Genomic DNA, 19,968 nt, shown 5'->3' on the forward strand with positions numbered 1-19,968 from the left:
ATATTTCAGTTAGCCAAACGGGGGTTAGAAATAAAATGATAACTTTTAATTTCTACACTTCTTAATTTGTAGAACCAGTGTGCGAGCTTACCCCAGATGTTGGGCCTTGTGACCGCATGGTGACCAAATACTTCTACAATATTACCACTTTGAAGTGCGAACCATTTACCTATGGTGGTTGTCTTGGAAACCATAACAATTTTGAAACAGAAGATAAATGTACATCATACTGTAGTCTGAGACCTGGAAGAGATAGAAAAGGTGAGAATTTTCATGCTTAAAAGGGAGGGAAATGGCAATCCTGCTGTCTTGTCAGTACGTAGCATTAACTGTTAGTTTTTTAGTCCTTCCAAAGTATTTGGTCTCAGATTTAACTTTTAAACAGTTTGTGGGATTTCAGTGAAACTTTACACAAATGTTAGGCTTGATAAGATAATTTCTGGCATGCAAGGGTCAGGTATCTCCAAGGTCAAGGTCAAAGGCAAGGATAAAAAAAGTTTTAAAACATCTTGATTTTTTTTACTTTCAAAAATATCATGTTGACAGTGGTTGATGAAGTTGTTCTACAAAAGAGAAAGAGAGAAAGACAGTGTGATTTGTTACAAAATGGTTTTGTTTTAGCAGTTATTTTGTGCTAAATGGGTTTCAAAAGTATAATTGATTTTCAGATGATTGTCAGCTGAACCAGGAGGTAGGTACATGCCGTGGTAACATAAGAAGATACTACTATGATGCTCAACAAGGCCGATGCTTCCCGTTCACTTACGGCGGTTGCCAAGGAAACCGAAACAATTTTGCCGATGACAGGAGCTGTATGGCAGCTTGCCAAGATGTGAGAGTTGATCGACCTGTCACTAGATATCCTTCACGAGGTAAAATAAGATACTAGTTACCTCCATTCTTTTCGGTCAGTTTTCTCAGCACCAAGGAATATGTTCAAAGTTGTAAACATAACATCTTAAATAATTAATTTTGCCCCACACCTCACCACACTCATGTATAGAAGTTGAAAATTTTTTGCAGGGACACTTTAGTAAATCAAGCAACATTATAGTTGATAAAACCATTGCAAAGAACTGATGCAAAACTGTCTCAGTCACAAAATACATTTTCTTTAATTATCCAGACTGCTTTGTCCAGATCTAACTTAACTGAATTACTTGTCCATAAAAGCTAATGCTAGGATCAAGTTCTTCCAAGTTAAGAGGGAGAGATTCAATTAGTGTCACAACTGTAGTCTGAAAATAATGTCCAGATGGGACTTCCTAAGTGGCTACTAGGGTTAAGGTCACTTATTTCAAATCACTTGCCCCTTAGTGATATGAGCCGTGCCATGAGAAAACCAACATAGTGGCTCTGCGACCAGCATGGATCCAGACCAGCCTGCGCATCCACGCAGTCTGGTCAGGATCCATGCTGTTTGCTTTCAAAGCCTATTGGAATTAGAGATATTGTTAGCGAACAGCATGGATCCTGATCCGTGTAGTCTGGTCTGGATCCATGCTGGTCGCAAAGCCACTATGTTGGTTTTCTCATGGCGTGGCTCATATGGGTTTGAAACCTTACTTAGGGATGTAGAATTCATCATGTGAGGAAGCCATACAGCTGGCATGCAGAAGCTCAGTGTTTCTACACAGGTGTAGGCCCATGCCTGAGAAAGAGCCCACAGGGGCATCTGGGATGAGGCTTCCTGGGTCTACCTTCAGAACTAAGGCTAGTCAGGTCATGTTTCCTAAGAGGCTGATGGGACTTTTAAACTTTAAAAAAAGAAAAACATTTCTGTGTTATGACTACAGCGATCTGCCTTCATCCTTAGAATCTTTGATGGTATTACCTAGAACTTTCTGAATGTTTTAAAGTCTGATGATTTTATGAGTTGCATAAATATCTGGGTCACAAATATATGAAAGTGAATTTGGACACTAGTTTCAAAACTCCAGCATCTGTGAGCACAAGTTTGAAATTAACCAATGGCAAGGCTATTGGCTAAATTCTTAGACTGGTGCTCAAACTCGAGTGTTATGACCTTGAATCCTAATGGTATAATTTCAGTCAAGCCTGGTTACTGTCCGCTGGCTAGGGAAGGAGAAGGGAGCACTTGTCAGGTAGAATGTTCGCAAGATTACGAGTGCAGTGATTCGATGAAGTGCTGTAAGAATGCCTGCGGTGGAGGAATTTGTACATCCCCATTGGCAGACGAGCCAAAACAGAAAGGTATGCCGAAATTCATGCATTTGTTAGATGACACAATAGAGTAGGTTTAATGTTATTCGAATCACTTTTACTTCATTAAGTCTTTCATGTTCTTTTATATTTGGGGATTATTTCTGGAATGAATTACTTGTAATTATTAACAACAAAAAGACTGAAATTCTGAATGTCACAGTTTTAATTTGTTGTTGACATATGAAACCTGTTTTGAAATTCATTTGATTTTATGTTAATTTTGCATGTATCCTTCTATTTGCAGTATCAGATGTCTGCAGTTTACCCCTACAAACACCATGTTCGAGAAGAGATAGTGGACCTTTCTGGTATTACGAGAAATTGAGCGGACAGTGTAAAGAAGTGCCAAATGGAGATTGCAACGACAACCAGAACAACTTCCGCAGTCAAGCAGAATGTGATGCTTACTGTAGTAGGGAGAGTAAGTTATTTTTTAGATTTAACAAAAAGCAATTCAGTTTGACCAAATTTTTAGATTTTGTTTAGCAAGGCAGATTGGCTTATTTATTGTTTAAATACTGTACCTGTTTCTAGACTGTGATGATGTAGGTCTTGTCATGCAATTTTCTGTGTTACATAATTTCAAAAATGCATACTGTGCATCAACTTCCACCAGAAGAAAAAAATAAAGACTGTATAACAAATTAAGAATGATAATGTTGTATGTAGTCTGTGTTAATTAGCGTTTGTTTTACAGGAGTATGTAGACCTCTCACATATGAATCAGACATTCGTTGCCTGGCTTACATGGAACACTGGACTTACAACGCAGACACAGGAGCTTGTGAAATGTTTGTTTATGGAGGATGTGGTGGGACGGCCAACAATTTTGACTCTCAAGACGCATGTAACCGTAAATGCCTCGGACAGGTTGTTGAGCCACCAGTGACCAGAGCTCCAGAACCTGCCTCAGCTGGTGGTGAGTGTATTGATCTATATATTCATTCGGTGTTTTGTCGTCACAGACTCTCATATTAATGCTATTGTAACATTGTGTTTGGTTTTACAGGATTTTTATGAACCTCAATGGATGTATTATTTGATGGTGCTGTTGTTGTCTGTCTGTCTGTCTGTCTGTATGTTGGTTGGTCTGTTAGCCTTTTAATTTCCTTCAGATAAATTGAGAATGCTTTGACCTATAATGGCTTATTGCTTATGGGCGGTAGATGACCTCTACTGATTATCAGGTCTGTGGGTCAAAGTCAAAAGTACAAAAAGCATTTCCCCTCAATATTGTGAGAGCTTCTTTGCTTACAGTCCTCAAATTCTTACATTACTCTATGTCAGCAGGTCAGAAATCACGGTTGTTTTGACTTTTTAGTACAAAAATTGTTTCAGTTTGATATCTTGAAAACACATTTACTTACAATCATCTAATTTGGCAGACACAATGCTCATGATCAGTTGATGACCCATATGGATTTTGAGTTTTATGTGTTACAAGTCAAGGTCACAGTCATTTACTTTTAGTACAAAAACTGTTTCCACTCAGTATCTTAAATGCTTGTTGACCTAAATTGCTCAAGGTTGGTAAGCACATTTCTAATGGACAGTGAATGGACCCGTGTTGATTTTGAGGTCAGTGGATCAGAAGTCAAGGTCATTTTGACTTTTAACAGGAAAAAACATTTATACTCAATATTTTGAGAATGTCTTCGAGTTTGTATTACTCCACATGGCAGTGTTGTTACATTTGTTCTTTACTTATTTGATGACGAAATGTGTTCCTGTTTTACAAGCAATTGACTGTATGTGATAACTGTCTCATTGAAAGCAATGTGAAAAGTGTCTGTCATTTTGACTTCCAACCCAACGATCTTCTCTCAGATTTTATTAACTATCATAATAACAGTCTTAGAGTGCCATGTGGTTGCTGTAAACTTAGAATCAGTGTTGTTATATTTTCTGGTCCTTTGGTATCATGGAGTGTATTTAGTGTTACTTTAATAGAATTCTGTCTAAGCTGATGTTAGGGGCTTAAGGGATGTTACCTCTCAGGAACAGACTTGATCAAAGCACGTCTGCTGTTTATTTGCTTGGTTGCGTTCTATGCTTCCAAAGGATCTACTCACAGATTTTTATTCCATAAAATAGCCATCATATATATCAAGTTTATTGATGATAGTTATCTAGTCAGGTTATAATTTCAAACAGTATTTTAAATCTTTGTTGTTTGTGTCCCCTTAAAATACTTATTATAGTTATGTTTTACTATTTTACAAGTTTCTGAACATCTCTTGTCATCTGTTACAGAGATTTGTGCTATGGCGGAAGACAGTGGTAACTGCCTGGCTTACATTCGGAACTGGAGGTACGACAGTCTAACAGGAAAATGCATACAGTTTACGTACGGCGGATGTGGTGGAAATGCCAACAACTTCCAGAGTCGAGAGGAATGTGAGGCCTTCTGTCCCAGAAATGGTATACAAAAATGTTCATGTCTTATGTAAGGGAAAATGAAATTGAAGTGGTTGCTGTAGGCATGGTTTTCCAGCACTTAATGTAGTGGACCCATAATGACTTTCAGCAGTTTCTTTTTCCGTTTATGTATTCTCCTTATTTTGACATTCTTCCGTTGATACATAAAATGATTTTCTATTATGACTGAAGGATGCAGAAATTGCATACTGCGTGTACGTAATTGCACTGAAGTTGCGGATTGTCATTGTTGGTCCATTACCGTAAAATGAAATTTGTGAGACAGCTGACCCAGGAGCGACTGAATATAAGCTTGCAGTTAATCTAGCATGAATTAGATCAAGTTTGGGTTATAATTTTATGTGAGATCACTGAATTGCTATCCATACTAAGTCATTTTCTGAAAAAAATACCTTCTTAGCAGACCAATGGTTATTTTTTGTAGGGGGCCTCCGTGGCCGAGTGGTTAGAGTCGTTGACTTCAAACCATTTGCCCCTCATCGATGTGGGTTCGAAACCTCATTTGGGGCGTAGAATTCTTCACGTGAGGAAGCCATCCAACTGGCTTACGGAAGGTCGGTGGTTCTACCCAGGTGCCTGCTCGTGATGAAATAGTGCACGGAGGGGCACCTGGGGTCTTCCTCCACCATTAAAGCTGGAAAGTCGCCATATGGCCTAAAATTGTGTTGGTGCGACGTTAAACCCAACAAATCAAATCATATTTTTTGTAGCATACTCTAAAATCCATTCCTGAAAAAGAATTTCAGGCTTGTAATACACCTTTTAGATGTATCAGAAATTTCTGATGTTTTATAATGTTTAGGATTCATGAATGTCTCTGTGTTAAAGAGTTTTTGACAAAAAATTTCAGTTGTTTGTCAGAAGAATGAAGATCCTGAGATCGGTTGTCTAGCTTACATGCGTCGTTGGCGATACGAACCCTCAACTCGTGCTTGCGAGAACTTTATTTATGGAGGTTGTGGTGGAAATGCTAATAATTTTGAGACTTTGGAGGCTTGTGAAGGAAAATGTTTGGCAAGGGAACCAGAGCGAGAAGACAATAGGGGAACCAATAACAGAGTGTCATCCTGGAGAGGTTTGCTTATACTTGATTTAGTGTTATAAAAATGAGTTTGTAGACCAGTCTAAGAATTTAATATTGCCATTGGTCAGTTTGAAATTTAAATCTAGCATCAACCAATTAGATACTGAGTTTTGAGATTGGTCTCCAAACTAAGCGTTTTAAGCTTATACCCTGTACAGTGAAGCCTCTGTAGGGATTCACTGCTGAAAACACTAAAACTTTACTTTGGTACAGAGACCTTGCTCTAAAGAGGTTACTTGAAAATGAATCTAGTCTAGTTTGGAAGAACATAAGTCGGATCTGTTTCAATCTGTCAGCCAAGGGAGTGGCAGCAGTGTTGCTGCTTAAGGCAGTTGGAAACTAGAAAAAAGTTTGTCTGGCTGCTGGAGAAAAATGTCTGCTTAATACAAGTGGCTGCTAAAGCAAATTTAAAAGTGTAATTTTTGCCTATGTAAGGAGGTATTTGACAATTTGAGAATTTATACTGTATGTGTATAAGAGGTTAGGAGTAAAATATCTGTGTTTTACTATCGCCCGCTGAAGGCTGAGAGATATAGATTTGGCATTGTCCATCTTCCGTCTGTCTGTCTTTCCGACGATCAGAAGCCATATCTATGACAAGGTTTAGTGTATTTAATTAAAGCATGGTAAAAATATTAACTGCTGTAGGAAAATGCCACTATGCAAGTTTCAGTCAGATTGGCAGAGTAAGACAAGATTTATGGCCCTTCGTACATGTATATATAATGCATGTATATTGTTTTATTCTGTTTTCTGTCTGTACGGAGACATAACTCAGACATGGTTGAAAGGATTTCAATGAGACATGGCAAACATGTTAACTGATACAGGCCCTGCAAATTTCATGTAGGTTGGTTAAGGAAGACAAGATTTATAGCCCATTGCAACTACATATATAGTACATATATAGTATTATATCTGATGAATATCTAAACTTCATTTTAGTACAAAAGTATGCCAATCGCAGGTCATTTCTTACTTTACAAAAATTAGTATGTTACTTTTTACATTACAGAAATCTGTTAATCATTCCCTAAATTTACAAATTTCTGTAAATCATTTCCTATATTGCAGAAATCTGTCTGCTGCAAGCTGATGTTGGACCTTGCAAACAGTACATAAAGAGATGGCATTACAACAGTGTTAGTCAGGGCTGCGATGAGTTCACTTATGGAGGTTGTCTTGGTAACCATAACAACTTTGAGAGTCAAGAACAGTGTAGAACTTACTGCGATTCATCACGTTGGTATAACAGGGAAAGAGTTGCCACAACTGCAGAACCAGACATACATATTGAAGAGTCAAGTGGTGAAATACCAACTGTCCAGCCAGCCACAGGTGTTGGTGAGAGCAAATTCTTTATCCTAAATTTTGCATTCACATTTTTACCAAGGATGAATGTATTTCACACTCTGTGCTGCAGTATCTTGTGAAAAGGATACATATTTCCTCGAAACTAGAATTTTTGACAGCTCCTGAAAAGTATTTTGTGCTACTTGAAAAAAAGTCTGGTTTCGGAGCATGTAGTTGGTGCTTTGTACACCTGTCTGTACATTAATTGTGCTTTCTTTTACAGAGCATTTTTGTTGAGCCCCCTGTCAGTGAGCTCGACATAGTTGACACAGTGGTGGTTCGGTGTATGTGCTTGAGTGCATCCGTGTGTGCGTCCATCTAAGTTTGTCCGGGCTGTAACTTATCCATGGATCAAGGGATTCTTAAATAAATTGGCATGTTTATCATGTGCAAGAACTAGATTGGTAGCTTAAAGGTCAAGGTCATACTTCGGGCTCGACATATCGAAATATCTGTATCCTGTGTACTAGCTACGAAGAGAGCAGTGTTTTAAACAAAACATCAGTTGAATTTTAAACAAAAGATCAGTTGAAAGTTATGTTAGAATTTCATCGTATTTTATTTAATTTTTATGTCTAGATGTATGCCACTTGGAAAGCTATACTGGTCGATGCCGGGCTTACATCAGGAGTTGGTACTATGACTATCTGAATGGAGAATGTAAACAGTTTATCTACGGAGGATGTGACACCAACGGTAACAGGTTCGATACGCGAGAAGAATGTGAAGCCCAGTGCAGCCCCAGAGGTTTGTGTTACCAAGCAATTTTGAGAGTTTGATTAAGTTTCAGGTTCAACTACTTTTTCTTGTTAGCTCACCTGTCACAAAGTGACAAGGTGAGCTTTTGTGATCGCGCGGTGTCCGTCGTCCGTCCGTCCGTGCGTGCGTCCGTAAACTTTTGCTTGTGACCACTCTAGAGGTCACATTTTTCATGGGATCTTTATGAAAGTTGGTCAGAATGTTCATCTTGATGATATCTAGGTCAAGTTCAAAAACTAGGTCAGTAGGTCTAAAAATAGAAAAACCTTGTGACCTCTCTAGAGGCCATATATTTCACAAGATCTTCATGAAAATTGGTCGGAATGTTCACCTTGATGATATCTAGGTCTAGTTCGAAACTGGGTCATGTGCCATCAAAAACTAGGTCAGTAGGTCTAAAAATAGAAAAACCTTGTGACCTCTCTAGAAGCCATATAGTTCATAAGATCTTCATGAAAGTTGGTCAGAACGTTCACCTTGATGATATCTAGGTCAAGTTTGAAAGTGGGTCACGTGCCTTCAAAAAGTAGGTCAGTAGGTCAAATAATGAAAAAATGTTGTGACCTCTCTAGAGGCCATATTTTTTATGAGATCTGTATGAAAGTTGGTCTGAATGTTCATCTTGATGATATATAGGTCAAGTTTGAAACTGGGTCAACTGCGATCAAAAACTAGGTCAGTAGGTCTTAAAATAGAAAAACCTTTTGACCTCTCTAGAGGCCATACCCTTGAATGGATCTTCATGAAAATTGGTCAGAATGTTCACCTTGATGATATCTAGGTCAGGTTTGAAACTGGGTCATGTGCCTTGAAAAACTAGGTAAGTAGGTCAAATAATAAAAAAACCTTGTGACCTCTCTAGAGGCCATACTTTCTATGGGATCTGTATGAAAGTTGGTCTGAATGTTCATCTTGATGATATCTAGGTCAAGAATGAAACTGGGTCAACTGCGGTCAAAAACTAGGTCAGTAGGTCTAAAATAATTAAAATCTTTTGACCTCTCTAGAGGCCATATTTTTCAATGGATCTTCATGAAAATTGATCTGAATGTTCACCTTGATGATATCTAGGTCATTTTCGAAACTGGGTCATGTGCGGTCAAAAACTAGGTCAGTATGTATAAAAATAGAAAAACCTTGTGACCTCTCTAGAGGCCATATTTTTCATGAGATCTTCATGAAAATTAGTGAGAATGTTCACCTTGATGATATCTAGGTAAAGTTCAAAACAGGGTCACGTACCTTCGAAAACTAGGTCCATAGGTCAAATAATAGAAAAACCTTGTGACCTCTCTAGAGACCATATTTTTCAATGGGTCTTCATGAAAATTGGTCAGAATTTTTATCTTGATAATATCTAGGTCAAGTTCAAAACTGGGTCACATGAGCTCAAAAACTAGGTCACTATGTCAAATAATAGAAAAAAAACGACGTCATACTCAAAACTGGGTCATGTGGGAAGAGGTGAGCGATTCAGGACCATCATGGTCCTCTTGTTAAGTTATTTGCTATTTTAAAATAGTAATTAAACTTCACAAAATAAAACTCCTTAGATTTGAGGCACTGACCCAAGACCACACATGATCACTATTGTTTTAAATGTACAAGTAAAAGAATTTTTTTTGATTTCTGAAAACATATTTGGAAAGTTCTGAACATACTGTAGAACTAAATGAGTTTCTTGAAATTGTTGAACAATTAAAAGTTAGATTTCATTATTGAACTTGATGAACAGTAAACAAGGAAACCATAGGCACTAATTTATATGGTATTAACCTTTGCTAAATTTCTAAAATGGACTGGTCCATCATTCAATTTGGGCAGTGCCACTTACTTTTCAAAGGGGTTTTCAGTGAAAATTTACTGACTGATTAGCAAAAAGTGCAGATCCATGCAGGCTGATCTTGGTCTGTACTGATTGCAAAAGCAAAATCACTTGCCACCAGCAGGCTAAAGGTTAAAGAATCAAATATTCATATATTTTAAAGAAAATGTCAAAAGCAGTAAGTTTGAGTCTGTTTAATGGATATGGAAGAACAAATATTTGTTGTAACATTACGGGACACCTTTTTTCATTAAATAAGTAAAATTAATGCAGTCATATTTTCTGCTTTGTTAGACAGTATGAGGACAGGAAAGGGTCATTTTCATGTACTTCATTGCTCAGTTATATTATCTTTTCAGAGGTCTGTCTGCAGCCTAAGCGAGCTGGTAACTGTATGGCCAGTGTCCAGAGGTTCTACTTTGACTACAGTGCTCAGAAGTGTAAGGAATTTGTTTATGGTGGTTGTGATGGTAACGCAAATAGTTTCGAGACAAAAGACGCATGCGAAAGACGTTGTCAGCCATTGATGAGAGATAGAGCTCCACCAGGTAATAGGAAAAAAAAAAAAAGTTTTCTTGTGTTGTTTATCATAACTGTGGTGGTAAATGTCAGTAAAAAAAAATGTTGTGTTATACAGTTGAATCATGATAAATGAAAGCAAAGTTGCAAAAATATAAATTTTGCATTCATAAATACAGAACTTTTTCGTAGACAGATCTCATGTGACAGAAATCCTGACTTCTAGTAAAATAATATTTTTCAAGTTGATTACTGTGAAATTATCGCTATTTTCATGGATTTAAGGTATATCCAATCTACTATATTATTCGCAGCAAATTTTTCATTTTTTTTATTCTTATCTCTACAAATAGCCATTTTGACTGAAGTCGGAGATTTTTTATGGGACTTCATAGTTTCAGCTGTATACATGTTGTGCTAACTAACAAAAAAAAAAGGAGTTTGACCGCTAAAAATGTGGAATGAAATTCGGTGAAGGTGTATGCAAATTGGAACCTGGTGCATAGATACTTAAAAGCACGATTTTAACTAAGATATGACTATTTCAGTGTTGAAACTGACATAAGTAAGAAAATTGTCGAAAATGGAAAAGGCAAATTTTAAAGCTAGAAAATCATGTTCTGACAATTTGAGTTAGATTGTGTTGTAATATTGTTTATTCTCAAATTAAACTTGTTTACAGTGCAAAAAAAGTAAACATTTATAAAAAAAAATCTTTGATACTCGATATATAAAAGAAAAAATAAAGCAAGGAAGCAGGGACTTTGCTGAAAATATTTATTTTAAAGGCATATCATTTAAATTTGGATCTACTTTAAAGCTGCAGATCAGGGGGAAATTAATACACAAGGATATGAAGAGACAACAGGTATAATATCCGGTGAAAATATTGACAGTAGTTTCACTGCAGCGAAAAATATTGATGTGGCTTTTTTCTTCAACTGTTGTTTGTCATTTTTGAGACCTGTTTAGTCTTGAGTTGTTCTGAATTGTTTTGTGATGTTTGAAATGATTATGTTGTGCCCTGTACCTTTTCTTATTTATTATGTTAAGGATAGAGCATAAAGCGTATGCACATTCAGAACATTTTTACATACCTATGTTTGCATGTGTAGTTATGCATGGATGAATATCCGAGTGTATAACACTAATTATAAGATGTTTACTTTGCATGTTCTCTGAATCATATCCAGACAAAAATACAGCGTTTTAAACTGACATAATAACGTTTTTTTCTGTCATAATGACAAGAAAAATGTCGTCTGCTGCAAAGAATTTGACATTTCTTTTCAAGCTAGTATCATTCTTTCACATGATGCTTGGACATTTCCCGTTATTTATTTTAAGCGATAAAAAGTTGAAATGCTTGTATTCACATCACAAATGAGAAATCTCGGCAACAAAAAAAAAAATTACTAACATAGTATTTTTAAAAATTTAGTAACGCAGTATTTTTGTGCTTGTACATTCCATTCTGTTTATGACATAATACTGTTATATGTTTCCGACAGTTTATGATAAAAGAGGCACATGTCCAAGTTTCCGAGGTTTAAGCAGAAATAGGCGCTGTATAGAACAGTGTCGGTCAGACAGAGACTGTCCTGGCAGTGAAAAATGCTGCATTGTTGCATGTAGCCGTGTCTGTATAGAGCCCGAAGCAAGGGAGATCAGACGTAAGCACCTGATGTAGCTACGTATAACTAGCCAGATGACTTGTACCTATCTATCCTGAAATGTATCTCTACTGAAATCATTATTGAAATACTCCCAATATCGCTAGAAAGAAGTCTTGTATAGATTTCGGATATTTTACTTACACATATTCTTTCTAGTTACTCAAGCTTGTAAATGTCGTCTGCTTCAGCTATATCAAATTTCCACACTAAAATCAAGTCTAACTTCATTCATAGTTTTTCTTGTTTATTTTTTATTAGACGTCACTGTTAATGTTTTACTTACTTCATATTGAATTGTTTTTTTTCTGTGTGTTTTTGCTGACATGGAAGATTTATTTACTTGAATATTTTTATTGTGATAATTGCTTAATATTTTCTTGAATTAAAGACATTTTGTTTAGCGTCTTGAACTAAGCCTTTAACCCTTACCATGCTGGACATGATTGGTTCTGCCTTTGCGACCAGTGTAGATCATGATCAGCCTGCACATCCGTGCTGTCTGATCATGATCTGCACTGTTTGCTATTCAGTCAGTATCTTTTTGGTAATCAACCCTTTTAACAGTTAATGGTACTGTCCAAATTGGAAGATGGACAAGTTCATTATAGAAATTTAGCATGGTAAGGGTTAAACATCTTTTGTTTTACCTCCCACCAGATTCTAGTATTTTCATTGGTTAAAAGGAAGTCACATGGCAACCCCCGATATTTTTATGGAGGGTCATAAGATTTTCATGTTTTTTTTAGGCTAAAAAGTTGTGAACATCCTGTTTGCTGCTATAATATCAGGGTTAGGGTAACAGTTTCAGTAAAACACTGTCTGCTGCTATAATATCAGGGTTAGGGTAACAGTTTCAGTAAAAACACTGTCTGCTGCTATAATATCAGGGTTAGGGTAACAGTTTCAGTAAAACACTGTCTGCTGCTATAATATCAGGGTTAGGGTAACAGTTTCAGTAAAACACTGTCTGCTGCTATAATATCAGGGTTAGGGTAACAGTTTCAGTAAAAACACTGTCTGCTGCTATAATATCAGGGTTAGGGTAACAGTTTCAGTAAAAACACTGTCTGCTGCTATAATATCAGGGTTAGGGTAACAGTTTCAGTAGAAACACTGTCTGCTGCTATCATATCAGGGTTAGGGTAACAGTTTCAGTAAAACACTGTCTGCTGCTATCATATCAGGGTTAGGGTAACAGTTTCTGTTGAAACACTGTCTGCTGCTATCATATCCGAGAGGAAACGAGATTAAGCAACCTTGTCTCTAGGCAGAATAAAAGTACAAAAAGAAGATCTGCTTCAGTCTATAAGAGACGAGCTCTCAGCTGACCTCAAAAATAGTTGACATTTAAAGACTTTTTCTTCAACAGACCTTTACCTTTTATTGATTTGAGAATGTTAAGTTTACTTAATGACTTAATGTTTAGATATATTAATTTTATATGTGATCATGTATTTCTATTATCCTTCAGACTATAATCCTTATCTTACCTTTTGCTTATTAGTATTTAATGTTCTGCAATTCACATTGGTCACTTGCACTGTAGCTTTTTATTTGTTTTTTTTGTAACCAGGAAATTTCTATCATAAATAACATTTTTCATTTTGAAATTATTGTTTCGAAAGTAACTTAAATTCAAAAACATTTATCTAAAAAACTTAATAATCACGAGAGGTTTCAGCACTAAGTGAAAGTTTAAATTGATTCGATTTTATGAACATGTCCCTTTATCAGGTTTTACTCTGTTGTGCATTAGAGAAATTTATATATATATTGATTCACAGATAATGGAAGTTAGTTAAACTGTTTTGAAACTTATACAGTTTTGAGTAAAACGTCATTGTTTCCAGCAAACACAGCTCCTGGCAAAATGCTTAAGTTATCTGATGCTCTTTTGTTGTCAAGACTTCAAAAAGTTGGCATAAGTAAAAAGTGTTACACGTTGTCAAAGGTTTGGAGAAATATACTGGTGTGATGTAGTTTGCCAGAAACAGCAAAGAAAAAATTACCCTCATTACCGTATTTTCCCGAATAAACGCCCCCGGGGGCGTTACATTTTCCAAAGAGGGGGCGTTCATTTGAGGTAAAAAAAAATAAAAAATGAAAATTTTTACAAAACTTAAAAACATCGTTCAAACCAACTGTAAAGTGTTTCTGTGTTGTTTAATTCCCCCAAAACGTAATTATTTGGCATCCAATTTAATGCAGTTTGTCTTAAAATTATGCATTTAAATACGGTACCTCATGTATTCCGTGACACGCTCGCGACATTACTCATTACGTCACCATACCCAAACAGCTGTGTACTCCGATAATATTTTCCTTAGTACATGCGGGTAGCAATACACAATGTCAGTGGTTTGACACGCTGCTTATAAATGTGTCAGCTTTTAAATTAAAAGTTATTAAAACTGCCGAAGAAAAGGTTAACACTTTGCCGCAGATTTGTTTAAAGTCGACGGGAAGCTTGTGCGCGGGTGGTGCAAAAACAAATCAAAAATGGATTTACCATTTAATTTTCTATTTGATGATTGGATACGTACTGTACTTAGTATAAACGTTTTGGATTTACGGTACATGGACTGTTTAAAAGTGTGTTTAATTCTTAATACATTGGATACTTACTGTAAATTACTTATTATGTGGACTTTTAAAAATGAGGTAGGTGATTTTTTTTTCGTTCTTGTTGACTTTTTTTCCCTCCAAAACGGGTGGGGGGCGTTAATTAGAGGGGGGGCCTTAATTCGGGAAAATACGGTATGTATGATTGCTTTGGGAGTGAAAGTACATAGATGTAAAAATAGCTGAGACTAAATGATCAGGGTTTTTGGATTATTGATGATCTATGTTGTTTCATTGTATATGTTGCTCATAGACTAGTGAAAAACAACATATATAGTAGTGTAAAGGTATTCATTACACATGTATATTTTATCTATTTACGATAGTCAAGGACATAGATTGCATATAGCATTTCAAGTATACTCTACTGTATTGCACATTCCCCAGGGCATAGATTGCATTTAGCTCTTCATGATCATTGGTCATGATCAGTTGTTTATAATATATGCAAGCCAATAGCATTCATTCCTTTTCCACACCCTACCCCTTCATACCATTTATTTCAAAATTATTTTTTCATAACCTGCTGATCTGCCCTTGCTTACAGGTCCTGCAGTGAAGACTGGATTTTGCCCGGCAAGGACTGACTGGCAGGGTCTACTTGGTGCTTGCGCCCCAACTTGCCAGGATGACTCAACCTGTCCAGGGAACCAGAAATGTTGCCACCATGGATGTGGTCTCAGGTGTATTGATCCAGTCAGTAAGTAAAGTTAAATACTTGGTAACTCTGTGAGTACAGGGAGCTAGAATAGTTATGTTGAATGATTTCATGGGGACCAGAAATGCAGTTTTATGCCAAGTGTTTGGGAAGTATTTCTTTTTGCCCTGGAAACCAAAAATGTCGCAAAGTGCCTATGAAACCAGGAGTTTGGTCAAATTGTCAGGGAACCTGAGATCTATCTCAGGGTCTGGAAAATCATAAATGAGGGAACCTAAAAATATTTCACAGTAAAAAGGCATGTAGGAGTGTGGTTGTTTTAAGATTAAATACATTAAAAACCACTTCTTTGATCACCAAGTAACTCGGCCAAGTAAACCTAAATTTCCTCTTCTTTGGAGCATGAACTTGGTGTTAATGGTTCAAAATTAGAATGGAAGTGTTTGATATTGCTGTTAATTAAGAACATTGAACAGAAATAACTTCTCATGTTAGTTCTAGACATATAGAATGAATTTAATTTACAACCATTGTACACCTTAAGGTTAAAGACAACCGTAGACTACCAGATGAAATGGCACCAGAGCGTATTTATGCCAACACCATATCCAATGATGCCATCCATTTAACCTGGTATGATCCTTCCCTGGGACGTGACCAAAAGATTAGAGACAGCCGATACTATACCATCCGTTACTATAGTTATGGTCTTGGACAGTATGAGTACTTGAATACAACTGACTTGAGAGGGCATGTTAATGGACTGCGACCCGACACAGAATATGAATTTAATGTGCGTGTAAATGATCCTCCATACCTAAGTGAATGGAGCGACAATGCAAGAAACAGGACTAGACAATTAGGTAGGTGAAAGTTGTCAGTCAACTTTTAAGCATGTACTTCAGAGTTGTATTTTTTTGTGTAAAACAGTTTTACTTTAGTATTTATCAACATAATTGTGCATGTGCTTTTTATTCCTTCAGAGGGAGGCATATACACTGGGACCCCTTTATAACGCTGTCGTCGGGGTCCAAGGTTCGAGACCCGCGGATCTAGCGGGGTTAAATTTATAACGCGGGTTGGCCGTATATGCCGATTGCGCAATACCCCACCCACCCGTAATGCATTAGACGTATTTTGAACGCTGCTTCCTTTTAAATAACAAATTCTAAGGGTATAAACGGGACATTGATTTACCTTATATGCTACTGGAAAATACATTTAAAAAATTATGACGCTGTGTCATCTTCCCATTTCGTCGTAATTCTAAAAGAAAGTTGAAATTCTGAATCCCGGAAGTAAACATATAACGCTGTGTGAGAAGGTCGTGTAAATTACAATAGCGCGGGGTTTTTAAACACGTGGAAAATAAATAAAAATGTAGAGTTACGAAGGAGAAAAAACGCGAACAGTTTTACAAAATGGTTTAATAAGATAGAAAATAGTAAAATAATCTAGATCTACGATAATAAAAAAATGAGAATGGGATGATTACGAAAAACGGCTGCATTTTATTACAAAACTGGACATGTTGTTTGATTTTTTTATTCACTCAAATTTTCATGTCGTCTGCTTAATTGATGCAAACTTAAACGGCTTGATAGCTGACCAATGTTACACGCTTGTTATCAATGCAAACAATGTAATTTTGACACGGTGTTGATTGCCTAATTGTCACATGTCTACATGTATTCAAAATTTAACATAGGCGTTACCAAACAAGTAAGCTAGCAGACGGTTATTGATTTTTTGTCATAGTTGTCATGGCAAAGGTGTTTAAGTACACAGGTACCTGCAGTTTTAACGCTGGTTATGGTCAAATTAAATAACATCGGCGGACTAGTTTTTTGTTTTTTTTTAATTTGGAAGCCAAGACCGTACCGCGTTATACCGAATACCGCGGTATATCGAATAGCGTTATAAAGGGTTTCGAGTGTATTGACCTTAAGCCTGCTAAATTTCTAAAATGGACTTGTCCATCATTCAATTTCATCAGTACCATTTATTATCAGGGGTTTTCACTAAACATTTACTGACTGAATAGCGATCAGTGCAGACTATGATCAGCCTGCACAGATGTGCAGGCTGATCTTGGTCTGCACTGGTCACAAAGGCAAAATAATTTGCCACCAGCAGGCTAAGGGTTAATCACACTTTATTAATTATTTGTTGGTTTGTTTGTCTGTCAGAAACACTTTGTCTCAGCTATATGTTTAAAGGGTCAAGGGATTACAAACAAACTATACACATGTTAAGAATAATGAGCAAGGGCTGGATCCATACATCCAGGGCAAGATCACAGGCAATTTATTTATTTATTTTGTTGGGTAAAATGTCGCACCAACACAATTATAGGTCATATGGTGACCTTTCCAGCTTTGATGGTGGAGGAAGACCCCAGGTGCCCCTCCATGCATTATTTCATCACAAGCGGGCACCTGAGTAGAACCACAGACCTTCTGTAATCCAGCTGGATGGCTTCCTCACATGAAGAATTCAACACCCCCAGTGAGGCACGAAACCACATTGATGAACGGCAAGTAATTGGCCACGGAGGCCCCTAGGTCACAGGCAAGGACAATGTTAAGGGCATTTGTTTTTCAGAAATGTAGAGAATATTTGTCTGGCGTGATGATTGTGTATGTAAAACACTTTTTTCTGCTTTTTCAGTGATTTTAAAGGCAGGTGAATGTCCTGTAATAGAATCCGACACTTTTGGTATATGTGTCGAGGAATGTCAGAATGATGGGGAATGTGGTGGGTCCCAGAAATGTTGTAATAATGGATGTGGACAAACTTGTATGAACCCTCTAGGTATTTTCAAATTTTATGATACATTTAACACAAAAATATTAACAATTTAAGATTTTTCAAAATGGAAAAAAATTGTGAATAGGTGATCAGTGTGAAAATTCAATACAGTTTGAGTAAACTTCTAGCAAATGCTCTTAATCTGAAATGTGCTTGAAATTTTTTTGCAAAATCAAAAAAAAAAACAACTAAGGTTTGAGACATTCATAATATAAAGATTGATGTAAAAGCTTCAGATTAATTGTAAAATTGTAGAAAACATGTTTCTTCGAGATTCTGTCAATATCTGTTGAAAATAGTTTATTATCTGATTATGTAAATTTACTTGAAATTAAGTACCTTATATTTCAGGTTATGATATATGTAGTCTACCCAAGGACCCAGGAAGCTGTTCCGACTGGGAGGTACGTTGGTATTTCAATACAGAGATACAGCGTTGTGATCGCTTCTGGTATGGAGGATGTAACGAGGGAAATGCCAACAATTTCATGGACGAACCAGAATGTCAGAGCAAATGCACAGAAACACAAAGTAAGAACTTTCTGCATATTTTGTGTCTGTTTCACCAGCTGATAAGTGTTCCACCATAAGGAATCTGAATGATACTATGACATCAGTGATAAATTTGCTGTTGTAACTGAGGCATTCCAAATGACAGACATAAGGACAAATTGTCTAAAAATAGCATCGAGAAAACCCAGATAATTCCTGCCTAAATAATTACGATTTTATTTCTACGCAGAAAAAATCGGTATTAATATTTATTTATAAAATCATTTGATTATTCGTTTTGTTCTACAACAATAATTCAAAAATGGTGCTTTTCAGTTGTATTACAGGAGAGTTCCACACATTTGAGCCGCGCCATGGGAAAACCAACATAGTGGCATTGCGACCAGCATGGATCCAGACCAGCCTGTGCATCCGCGCAGTCTGGTCAGGATCCATGCTGTTCGCTAACAGTATCTCTAATTCCAGTAGGTTTTGAAAGCGAACAGCACGGGTCCTGACCAGACTGCATGGATGCGCAGGCTGGTCTGGATCCATGCTGGTCGCAAAGCCACTATGTTGGTTTTCCCATAGCGCGGCTCATTTTGAGAATGAATTGTGAAAGAAGGATAGGTATTGAATTAGATGATGCTTGGTTTATATGCTGTTCTTTGCAATATAATTTCCTGCTCATGACAGTTCTTCAGTATTAATTTATAGTGACTGTATGCCAACTTGATTGAAAAATGGGGTGTATTTCTCTTTTGCCTTCTTATGAGAAATTCAGTATAAGAGAACAAAGTGACATGGTCAAATTCTAATGAGGTATATAAAAAAAAAGGTAAGCATAAAAATTTCACTATACTGACGGCAGTTATAAACTAGTATTTGATTTTTTTTTTAAGTAACAACACCACCTCCACGTACAGAAAGACCTCCATACGACTGTAGACGTACCACTTACCGATGTTGTTTAGATGGACGTACACCGCGTCTCGATGCACAAGGATCAAATTGTCTAGGTTGGCATTTAATTCACCAGAATGATAAATCAGGAATTTCACAGGGAATACATATTGTACAATAGATGTGGGGGAAAGGCTTATTATGTTATTAATCCCCCACCACAAGTGGTGGGGGGTTATAGGTATGGTCTCCGTCCGTCCTTCCGTCCATCTGTCCATAACACTTTGTGTCCGCTCCATATCTCCTAAACCCCTTGAAGGATTTTCATGAAACTTGGGTCAAATGATCACCTCATCAAGACGATGTGCAGAACCCAAGAGTCAGCCTTGTTGGCTCAAGGTCAAGGTCACAACTCAAGGTCAAATGTTTGAGCCTTCCATTTTGTGTCCGCTCTATATCTCTTAAACCCCTTGAAGGAATTTTATAAAACTTGGGTCAAATGATCACCTCATCAAGACAATGTGCAAAACCCATGAGTCAGCCATGCCGGCTCAAGGTCAAGGTCACAACTTAGGGTGAAAGGTTTGAACCTTCCATTTTG

At 36.9% G+C, this 19,968-nt stretch overlaps 1 protein-coding gene across 1 annotated transcript in view; it reads left to right on the forward strand.

The window, feature by feature from the left end:
• The window catches only part of LOC123564804 (papilin-like), a 409,588-nt gene that overhangs the window by 381,075 nt on the left and 8,545 nt on the right, over nt 1-19,968 (forward strand). The window contains exons 28-43 of the mRNA XM_053520994.1: nt 73-261; nt 669-872; nt 2,053-2,214; nt 2,471-2,647; nt 2,924-3,145; nt 4,480-4,647; nt 5,516-5,740; nt 6,824-7,093; nt 7,682-7,849; nt 10,046-10,234; nt 11,717-11,878; nt 15,051-15,208; nt 15,706-16,024; nt 17,832-17,975; nt 18,324-18,503; nt 19,367-19,483. Of these exons, the coding sequence (XP_053376969.1) occupies nt 73-261; nt 669-872; nt 2,053-2,214; nt 2,471-2,647; nt 2,924-3,145; nt 4,480-4,647; nt 5,516-5,740; nt 6,824-7,093; nt 7,682-7,849; nt 10,046-10,234; nt 11,717-11,878; nt 15,051-15,208; nt 15,706-16,024; nt 17,832-17,975; nt 18,324-18,503; nt 19,367-19,483 (3,054 nt within the window). The remainder of the gene's footprint in view (nt 1-72; nt 262-668; nt 873-2,052; nt 2,215-2,470; nt 2,648-2,923; nt 3,146-4,479; nt 4,648-5,515; nt 5,741-6,823; nt 7,094-7,681; nt 7,850-10,045; nt 10,235-11,716; nt 11,879-15,050; nt 15,209-15,705; nt 16,025-17,831; nt 17,976-18,323; nt 18,504-19,366; nt 19,484-19,968) is intronic.

Source organism: Mercenaria mercenaria, chromosome 1, assembly GCF_021730395.1.
Source record: "Mercenaria mercenaria strain notata chromosome 1, MADL_Memer_1, whole genome shotgun sequence".
In the NCBI taxonomy this organism is placed as follows: Eukaryota; Metazoa; Mollusca; class Bivalvia; order Venerida; family Veneridae; genus Mercenaria; species Mercenaria mercenaria.